Raw genomic sequence first — 10,974 nt, forward strand, 5'->3', positions numbered from 1 at the left:
TCATGGACAAAGACGTGCTCAATGACACGCAAACACAATGTATGAACACTGAATTTGTTAGAAGATTCATGACATAACCCCACACAAATTCAACGTTTAACTTTGCAAGATTCAGCGCTCTGTCAGAAAGACGTTACCTGGACGACGCGCACCGACAGGGCTGGCCGGCGCTGCGGGTCGCGCGCCTCCTCGAGCAGGCGCTGGTGGGTGACCACGTCCTCCGCCCTCTCCGCGTTCACATCCAGCGCGTACCTGCACAGAATAGACGTCGCGCGCATGACGGACGGCGTCAGAGGACAGCGTGCGGAGACTGGCAGTGCCGATAGGGTGGCGGGGTGTGCGGGGGATAGGGCTCACCGGGCGAGGAGGCGGTGGAAGTGCGCCCAGAGCGCGTCCTCGAAGGCCGGCGAGATCTCGGTGCCCCCGGCGGTGCGGAGGCGGGCGAGCACCTCGTTGTACACCTCAAGGCGCCGGCCCTGCTTGTCCGTGCGCCGCCCGCCTGCGCGACCTCCGGCTGCCGCCGCGGCGCGGACGAATCGGCGGCCGGCGACGGGGGCTCCTCCACGGCCATCGATCCAAGTGCATGCCTGCTTTATGTATCCCTTCCGCTTCCGTGCACGCCTTGTCGTAGTACCCTCATGCGCGGCTGCGCTCCGACGGACAAGGAGGCAGAGCTGGGTCTCGGGGGAGAGGGCATCCCTCGATGAAGAAGGAGGCATCAGGGTGGTCGCGAGGGAGGGGGTGGGGAGGTTTCTTGTTCGGGGAGAGAGATCTGGGGATGGAGACTGACGGGGGAAGTGGAGGTCGGTTTTTTTGCTGGCGGTGGGATTTTTTCCTGCGCGGGGATGGGTAAGACGAGGTGTGATCGAGCGTGGTTGAACCGAGGTGGAGAGGTAGAGGGTGTTTTCCTCATGTGAACCGAATTGGTTTATGAAGGAGTGGAAACCGGATTGGTTTATGGAGGGATGAAAAAAATCGGTGAAAAGACTAGCGAGGGGTTGCTTCTGGTCTCATTTATATATTCTGTTTGGTAAGTATAAGGAAAAAAATCTCTCACCGCATCAGCAGCACGCCAGCATGAGTTAATCGGCCGTTGAAGAGCGGATTCCGGCTCTTCCCGTCGGCCTGCGCGCGACCGTCGTCGGTCGACGCGTGCTCCCATGAGCAGCGCCAGCCAGCGCCCGACCGGTGGTCACGGTGAAGGGACGAGTGGTCGAGCCGTTGAGCCGCATTAACACACGCCCGCCGGACCGGAATCGAGCCCGCACGCACGCGCCGCGTGCTCTGCCGGGGCGGCGTGGTGACGTGACGGGGAGATCGCGCGCGGCAGGGCCTCGTGGCCGACGCCGGCCGGGGCCGGGGCCCCGTCCGACAGCGGCGCAGGAGCATTCGCATTTAACGCCCGGCGCAGGAGGGGACGGGGGATATCGAGGCGGCAGCGGCAGCGGCAGAGAAATCTCTCTCCTCTCCTCTCCTCTCCGCGCTGCCACCGTCGTACCGTCGCCGCCATCATTGCCTGGCCTGCCGTTTCGCGCCCCCGCCCGAGCCATCATTGCGTGCCGGTACATGCCTCCGTCGATCGATCCACGCATCGATCGGGCCGGCCCCAGCCATTCCCGTCGTCACTGTGGCAGTGCGTGCATGGCACCGTGCAATCCTTCCTCACTGTCGAGTGGAGTACTACGTACTTAAGCTAAGCATTCCACCATGAGGGTCTGCCTGCTGCCACGTACAGCGCGTACGCACAGTGGTGTTACGTGTTGGAGCAACTTTAGCCGGACGGGAATGCGGCCTGTGTTTGTCTGGTTGGATCGGATTTCGATTTTTTGTTTGTGTCGACTATGCACTGAACGTGTCAATTCATTTTTCGTCTCCGTGACAGGTTTGTGATCATTTTCTGATCACTTTGTCAAAAATCATATTAAATTTAATTCTAAATTAACACATGTTAAATAAAATATAATAGAGTATTACATAGTTTAAGAACAACATAAATATCTTATAGTTTAAGATTAAGTTGTTTCAAATACATTTAAAAAAAAGGTTATAGATACATCTATCGATTGTCGACATGAATGCATATATGCATAACCAAATTATTTTACAGCTGCATGTCAGTTTTTGAATCACATATCTTATGATAAAACTTGACGAATTGTGTATAATGTTGCTGCTCCTTCATGCTTATGTACAGCATTGCTACTCTGAAATTGAAACTCTTGCTCGTAGAGACGTCCTGGACGCCCATCCTCTCATGTTGTGCATGATCACACAAACTATCGTCACCTCCTATAACTTTTTGATGCTCCAAGTCCTAACAGAATACCGAACGATGCCCCATCAAGATTAAAGAACGCCAAAGGCAAGCTCTATATCCTTTCTAACACTCTCTTGATTTTGGGCAAATCTCTTTCTCTTTTCTACTACAGGGTTAGAGGTTGTCTTGATAAGATAGTCAACTATGGATAGGTACCGTCAGCTAGATAATATCCATTGTTGTATTGGTGGTCATTAATCTCAACATTAACCTCCAAGCAATTGCCTTCTGCCATCGTAGCAAACACCGGAGAGCACTGGAGCATTATTGATTTCGTTGTGAGATCCGGTCATGCCGAAGAAAGAGTGCAAAATTCAGAGATCTTGGGAAGCCACGGCCTCAAATATGGCAGTGCAAGCTTGGACATGGCCCTTATACTATCCTTGCCAAGAAGAAGGGCAGTTTTCCACTTGCAATGCTTACAAATCTATACTACCAAGCATCCCTCGGAACCCCCTCCTAGCATTCATCGCCAGCAACCATGTTGTATCAGCAACGACTGGCTCTATTAAGTATTCTGGCCCAAACACAACGCTGGTAGCTTTGGTAAACCGATACATGGACTCAAAGCATGTGGACTCACTCATCCAGACATACTCGTCAGTGAGATCATCGGGAACTCCGTATGCAAGCATCCGAATGGCACCAGTGCATTTCTGATAAAAGGAGAAGTCAATCTTTTCAAGGGCATCCGTCTTGAATTTGAAATAGTTATTGTACTCCACCATCCCCTCCCGAATACAATTGAATACATGCCTAGTCATACAAAAACAACGTCGAAACATGTGATGTTTGAAGAGCATGTTTGGGGTCTCGATCTAGTCCTTCCAAAGTAGGAAATAGCCACTCTCCCGGTTGCGATTCAATGTCGACGTGTGCCTCCGTATGAAGCCCCTAAACAGCGGCCGCTACATACTTAGGTGGTCATGGACGATCAACGTAGCTGCCACGATCCCCTCATCATGGAATGAAGAATCATTAGAATCATATATAACATTACATAAGAAAAACTCATCGTCGTAGTCTATTTATACCTTGCGAGCAAAGCGTCCAACAGCTTGCGGGCAAGAAGCCGGCCGGTGAAAAGCCTCGCGCCCCATTGAGACAAGGTAGCGGAGCTGGGCAGCGATGACGGGAGATGAGTTGGCCAGGAGGATGAGTCTATGGACGGATGGCTGGTGGCGTTGACGGAAGTGGGCGACAGCGGTGGGTGGTGGGGCAGACGGATGAGTTGGAGGCGAAGAAGGAAAGAGAAGACTGGCGTGCGTGCCATCGACTCACGGGTCAGGGGAAAAAGGGCCGATGTTGCGGACGTCCATCGTGTGTGCGTGCGTATGCAAATGCGACCTAAATTTGAATTTAAATGAACCGCGGGCGAACAAAAAACGAACACACATCCGTTTGAATCACCATGTCGACTGTGTTTAATGTCCATGGTAACCAGAACACGTACGGATGAAATGGATACGTCCGGTTAAAGTTGCATGTGTTTTACTCCCTCCGTTCCTAAATATAAGACCTTTTAGAGCTTGCACTATGAACTATATATGGATGTACATAGACATATTTTAGATTATAGATTCACTCATTTTGCTCCGTATGTAGTCTTTTAATAGAATCTTTAAAATGTCTTATATTTTGGAACGGAGGGAGTATAATCTAATGGTGGCAGGTCGGATAAAATGAACAGAAACATGGCACTGTAGGTAGCGTGTGCGGGAGACCAGCTACGTACCGCTAGAGCCAGAGGAACGCGACTGTGCCTGTATTGTACACGTATGCCTGCCGCCATGAATGCAGGGAGATGCGCATTGAATGTCTCCTGCAGAACGAACGATATTTCTGGGAGGCCTGACCTGACCCTGCCTCCCTCTCTCTCCCCCCCGCTGCTGCTAGGTCCTGCAACATGCATTCTGCCTCATCGAACGGCGACCTCCCAAAATTCAGAGGGCCGAGAGAGTCCGGAGAGAGAGAGAGAGAAACAAGAGAGGGCGACGATGAGGGACGATCAAATGCGAATGACATGTGCACTCAAACTGGCATGGGTCAACGGAGGATACAGTGGTGTAATCAGCTGCAGGATTCAAGCGAAGCGAGCGCCAGCTTTGTGGCGTGTGGCATGGCCTCCGCCACTGCTCACCGCTGCATGCATGGCCACGACGCACGATCGCGCGCCAGCCGTGCCATGCCATGCCATGGAGCACACTGCACTGCACACACCAACGCTAGCTGCTAGCTCCCTTTTGTGCATTCACGCAACGCATGCATGACCATGATAACAGTAGCTCTGCATCTAGGCTCACTAGCACGGCATGCCCAGCCGGTCCGAGTAAAGAGTAATTACCAGCTGCATGCACATGCATATGCATGCTAGTAGAACATCTTGCCAAATAAATCTACCGATTAGGAGTAGCTATTTTGGCTCAGTACCATGATCTTCTTAGGGATTCACCGCGAGAAAGCTCGCCATCAACACTGACCAACCACTGCCCCGTCTCACGATGTGACCTCTCCAGGCGCCTATTGACTTCGCATCACATCACATCACAGCAGCCTAGGGATCGGTTCTAGGCTGCGGAAATCTTCTCCCATGCATCTCTAGAGAGAGAGAGAGAGAGAGGGAGGGGGGCCAGAGAATGCAGCGGACGGCCTTTAGTTACACCCACAGCCCTAGAGAGCTAGCCTACGAGCAGCGGTTCCTCTACCCCGGCCATGCACGCGCGCAGTTTGCCTCCGGTGCAAGCAAAAGCAAACCAGCACCAGCTGCAGCGTCGCAGCGCAGGAATTGAAGAGAAGCGCTGCTACTCTACGAGTAAATGCTTGCTTCATCAGGTACTCACGTCTAGTACCACTACTACTTGATCGGTCGACCCATCCACCTGACCAGTCCTGGGGAGGATCTCATGCAATGATGCAGCATATTTCACCACAGACAAGCGCGCGCGCATGCACCGCAGGCCCTAGCTACCTAGCTCATTATACGATAGCATGCCGTGTCCAATCGTATGTGTAACCTAAGCCTTCCTAGGTCACAGTCACGCACAAGTCAACCCAAAGATACTACTAGAGCTACTACTGATCTACTGTAATCTCAGACTGATTCAGCAAAACCTGCAAGGCCAGCTCAACCAGTAACCAGGGCAGGAGTAGGCCATCCAACTTGAATGCACGAGAGTTTTTTTTTGTTTTTTTTTTGCTGTTGTATTTTTGTATATTTAGTTCAAATTTGAACCGAAAAGTATCTTTCTTCGGATTTCATTGCGACTCTAACTGAGTGAACCCTAGCAGAATTACGGGGATGCAAAATTGAGTCGAGCCAACCGTACGTCAGAAACCCCACTGTCCGTTTGATCCAGCAGTCCACCACACATATTTTCTATACATAATAATTAAGGGAGACGTCTGATCAAGTGGTAGAAGTCAGGGACAAACACCAGCGGTACAGCAAAAACCAAAGGGATAAGACGCAAAGTAAACATATGCATTCATGCCAAATAGACTAGTAAATCAATTAACACTCCGGTGATCAAGATCAAGATCAAGATAGATACTAATTCAGGACGTTCCACGGCCGCCTAGGTCTTCAACATACACCTTGATGGATCTTTTCTGTCAGCAGCCTGCGTAAAACAATTGGCAAATATCAAAACAAGGCCAAAAATAGGTGCTCCTCTCTTCATGTATGAATAAATGGTCAATTAGTTCTTGATGTTCTACACTGGAGTATACTACTCGTTAGACAAAAAATATATATAGAAATCTTGGCAACTGTTTACAAACTGTAGGTAGTCATACTAATCTTGTTTAACACTAGACATAACTACTAAAACTGGAGTGAAGCACAGTTGAATATGACAACACAATGCAACTGTATCAGCAGGTCAGCAGCAAACTGTTCATGATCAGCTACTTGTCAATGATACAAACAGTTCTCTTCTTCTTGGAAGCTACACTGGGAACGATCGGTGCTAATTTATTAATTCTTACTCCCGCCATTTTAGGTCATTCTTGTTGCATTTCAATTTTTCGTACACCACTTACACTTAATTTGAAAAGGAGATGCACGTACGTCGCAATAGCAGACATGAAATATCAGTAAATTTTCCCACGGATGAGGTGTTTAGCTCGCCGTGGTAGTAGCTGGCTGGCTAGCTAGCTCTACCAGGTGATAGCTAGTACCGATGAGCCATCAGGCCATTGAATTAGAAATTTAAAGCATCTTACGGTACTCCACTAGCTAGCTATAGCTAGTTAGCTAGACATGGCACCTAATTATAAGTATAGAAACCAAGAATGCATGCTGCAGCACTGTTAAGAGGTCCAGTTTGAAACAGACTTTGGTTTCCACATGATGGACAAAGAGTATCATATTTTTCCCGTCTATTCACGCATGACGTGCATTGCGTACTCCTACTACAAATGCTGAAGGTATGTTCACCACAAGAGTGTGGCTGGGCACTAACAATAACCAGAGTAAAAGCTAAACAGTGCGCCGGGTCGTCGGATTAATGGCTGCGCGCACGTAACGAATCAACAACATTTTACAAGCAAATCGGGCAGCCAATCATCGACATTAATTGGGTTCCAACGCATTATTGCACACAGCAAACTAACCAAAGAACCGTGATGGTTTATTCAAGATTGTGAATGCATGTAAGAAGAAGAACACAGTGCAGGGAGTGTAGTTAATGCCGCACCTGGCCTGACAGAGAGCAGCCACTCGGCTACTGCCCGGCGCCGCCCCTCTCGTCGCTGCCGGCGATGCCGGGCTTCAGGAACGGCGAGCCGCCGAGCATGCCGAGGCCTGGCACCGATCCGGCGCCGGTCATCGCGGACGCCGAGTACCCGAACTCGTAGCTGCCGTTCAGTCCCAGCCTCGCGATGGGCTCGGCTGCCTCGTAGCTCCTGGACAGCATCTGCACGGCAGCGAACTGCTGGTCTTGCCCGAAGCCCGTCACGCCGCCGACGGAGCCGAGCGCCGCGGAGTGTCCCACGTTGATGAAGCTCGCCACGCCGTTCGGGACCGCGCTGCCGATGAACTCCGCCATCGCCTGCGACCCGTTTGGCCCCGCCGCTGACTGAAGCAAGGGTCACAGTCAAACACCACCAACAAATGTATGAGCATCAGCGTATGAGCTATGATCGATGGTATGGAAGATCGACGAGTGTGATGCGATGAAAAAAACTCACCTGGTATTTGGAGAGCTCGTACTTGGCGCGGGCGAGGTCCTGCTGGAGCTGGCGGAGGTTGCGCTGGAGGATGGAGATTACGGCGACGCAGCCGTAGACGGGGTCGCGGAGGCGCATGTCGGCCTCGTAGGCGAGGGAGTTCACGGCGTCCTCGCGCTGGTACGGGTGGAGCTCGTTCAGCAGCTTGGTCACGTTGCTGGCGCCGAAGACGCGGTGCACGTGCACGAACTTCTGCGGGTTGTCCGGCGGGAAGTAGGGCGCGAACACGCAGTCAGGCTGGCACTTGCGGCGGAGGAACTTGCAGGCCGCGCACGGCGACCCCGTGCCGCACACCCCGCCGGCGCCGTTGCCCCCCGCCGACGAGGCGGCCAAGGTGATCACCGATCCGCCCGGCGCCGGCAACGACGACGCCGACGACGAGGCCATCCTTCGCGCCTACTGAAAGAAAAGGAAGCACGAAAGGTGAGAAGGCCCTCGATCGTGTGTTCTTCTTCCATGAAATCTTTACGTTGTCAGGAAGCAGCATATAAGCAGAAAGAATCAGTGATTTTATTCTCTTGCCAAATACTCCATGGAAAACGGACGATACCTAAAAAGCACAAGAAAATATACCAAATATGTACTGGCATCTCCTATATATTGGAAGGAAACAAATACACGGGAAGAAATCAGAATAGAATTCGTTTCCTTTTGAGCAGAAATGCCAAGAAAACTTCGGGCATGTGCCTTTCTTGGATCAATGGCAGGAAGCGTAGTTAACTGGGACCAAGAAGAGAAAGGAAGAGACTACAAAAAGCAAGGGGAGAGAGGTAGACCGAGGGGGATAAAAGAAAGGAAGAGAAGTTATCGGATCCGCCGCCGGCGGTGGATGGCTGCCTACGTACGCACGCACGCACGTACCCTTTTTGCACGATCTTTTTCCGCTATCTCTGCGCGCGCCGCCGCCGCCTCTTGCTGCTCACCGCCCGTCTCGCCTTCCTCTCCGGCCTCCCGGCTGTTGCTCCTCCTTTTAGACGGAGCTGCCTTCTTTTGCCTCCCTGCTGATTTACTCTGTGGAGGTGTCTGATCCCGGGGGAGAGGGAGAGGGAGAGGGAGAGGGAGAAGTGAGGAGGTTAGGGACAGGCCACCGAAAGATGGTGAGGTGCGTGGTATATGTTGCGAGGAAGGGGGAGGAGAAGCGGAGGGGGGATGGATGTTGGCTTGGGAGGGGAGGTTAAATGAATGGAATTTGATATCTGTGTTCTTTATGGATGGGTAGATATTAAGGAAGAGAGAGAGAGAGAGAGAGAGAGTTTGTGAGAGAATGGAATGAAAGAATACTGATTGGACCTCCGAGGTCAATGTGATCTCAATCGTATCGATGATCATTGTGTTTCGTGTGTAAAATTTCAGTTCATGGGAAATAGACTGATGTGCAGAAAGCATGTGCCGGGGCTTTGGGTGAACAGTTGTATTTTTTGAATATAAAATATTTACAAAATGTATAAATAAAATTAGTTTTTTGTGAAAATAATATCAATTTGTTCTCACATAATTTGGGTGCATGAGTTCTTTTCGCAGTGGAAAGTTTCGAATGAACGTGATGTAAATAAGAAAGATCAGTTGCCATTCGTTGATTATTAGAAGCATCCAAAAACGTCCATATTAAAATATGGATTTCAGGTAACATTTATTTCTTTTACCACCCTAAAGATAAAGACAATTGTTTTCATGAAGCTTTGCAAATATAGAAATGGCTCCAACATTTACATGTTTACATATCTGCAGATTATTTATACACTTTATAGTGTTCTTAAATCTATTCAATTCGGAAGCACGACCTTGCGAGAAGCGTTTCACTGGATCCTTCTATTTTAACCTTTTTAGAAAGGATCAGGCGACTTAGGCGCCAATTTTCATTCAAACTTAGCTTCGAAACATTGTATAGCATCTGTACAAAATCTGGATAGTCTAAGTCAGCAAATTTGCCCTTTAAGACCAAATTTATTCGAATATATGAGAGGAAGGGGTTTAGGGATCTACTCTATTTTGAGATTTGCTAATGCCGAGAGACTATCGAAAGCAAAGAGAAGGTTGTTATTCCATAGTTGTTGCCGGTAAAGGAACAGCTTGTCGTAATGTGAGTATCATAAATGGTCATGCATGTCAAGTAGGTTTTTTTGATGATGTGACATACCATTAAATAAGAAAAAAGAGAGTGTGATATCATATTATGATACCTTATCATATTAAATATTGTAATACTTTGTGTCATGCATGATAATTAATAAGTTATTTTAAATATTAACGTATGATACTATGCATTATAAAAATAGTATCATACACTGATATCATAAGCATGATACTAGTATATGATGCTCTTCATTACGGACAGCCTTATGCTATTCTTGAGGGTAATGCATGAATTAAGTCGTGATAATTCATTGCTTGAAGGATTTCTTATACCCAGCCCCCCCCCCTCCCTTCCGACAAAGGCTTTTACAACTGTCAATCTCCTTGATCCTCGTTCGCAGAAAAAAATTAAATTACCGTACATCACCGTAATATTTGCGATGAACAGTTTGGAAAAGAGAATGCTTGACATGTAGTAAACTGGGATAGAGGAAAAGACAAGTTTAGTGAGTTCCAATCTAACAGGATGAGAAAGAGTATTAGATTTGACTTGCCTGCCTACATGTCGATATATGTACCAACAGAGGGGTTTACCAGAAATTGGAAATTAACTGTTATTTTATTTTGCATCGTCATTGCATCATAAGCATTGCATAAGCAACATATTAAATTAATTAAAAAATTATTTGGATATTTTAGGTCACCATTTTGTTCTCTATCCATTTGATGTTCGATATTTTGGACCTATGCAAATTATTTCACAATTTTAGCATAAGCCTAGGTGTCACTCTTAGTTTCAAATCCATTTATTAATTACATGTATTAAATAAATATAAAATGAAGCCCAAATGGTTGAGCTTGTTATAGTTTAGATATGCCACATTTAAAATTCCATCCAAGTCGGAGTTTGTTTGGTGCCCCAAATAAAATAAATTAGTTGTTGTAGCCTTTAATTAATAAGAAACATATTTCAGAATAAAGATGTTTGGTAGGTACAGATAACATGACATCAAACGACGTTATTATTTTACCATTAGGGATGGTTTTCACCTAATAGCTTGCAAACATATCATCCCAGGTTAGACGATAATTATCTTTTGTTTCGTCTCTAGCCCATCTTAACTCCTCGGAGATACGATTTTTAAGTCTGACTCACAACTACAACCGGATTCTCGATTAGAACAAACTCAGTTGGCTGGCTTCCTGAACTTGGATGTAGCGTAGAGGATGTTGTTGTTGTGAGTGAATTATAAAGCTGTTGAGTAGAATTGCAACCACATTTCTTGCTCGTCATAAAAATCTACCTCTTTCGTAGCTAATTTTTTTAATAAACACAACCATGATTTCTAACAGAA

The 10,974-nt window shown here is 48.1% G+C and overlaps 1 protein-coding gene across 1 annotated transcript; it reads right to left on the reverse strand.

Annotated features, from left to right (window-relative positions):
* Positions 1-5,777: 5,777 nt before the first annotated feature.
* LOC123445092 (LOB domain-containing protein 6-like) lies at positions 5,778-8,720 on the reverse strand. The gene is made up of 4 exons (XM_045122022.1): positions 8,408-8,720; positions 7,508-7,945; positions 7,015-7,395; positions 5,778-5,937 (listed from the first exon to the last, which is right to left on the reverse strand). Exons 2-3 carry the CDS (start codon positions 7,931-7,933, stop codon positions 7,042-7,044), a joined length of 780 nt encoding a protein of 259 aa, XP_044977957.1. The 5' UTR covers positions 7,934-7,945; positions 8,408-8,720; the 3' UTR covers positions 5,778-5,937; positions 7,015-7,041.
* Between the last annotated feature and the right edge of the window lie 2,254 nt (positions 8,721-10,974).

Source organism: Hordeum vulgare, chromosome 3H, assembly GCF_904849725.1.
Source record: "Hordeum vulgare subsp. vulgare chromosome 3H, MorexV3_pseudomolecules_assembly, whole genome shotgun sequence".
Lineage (NCBI taxonomy): Eukaryota > Viridiplantae > Streptophyta > Magnoliopsida > Poales > Poaceae > Hordeum > Hordeum vulgare.

Excerpts from the sequence above, each read along its gene's own strand:
- LOC123445092 (XM_045122022.1), bottom strand. The coding sequence starts at position 7,933 with ATGGCCTCGTCGTCGGCGTCGTCGTTGCCGGCGCCGGGCGGATCGGTG. Across the intron at positions 7,396-7,507 it reads ACGAGCTCTCCAAATACCAG|TCAGCGGCGGGGCCAAACGG; the intron begins GTGAGTTTTTTT and ends CCCTTGCTTCAG.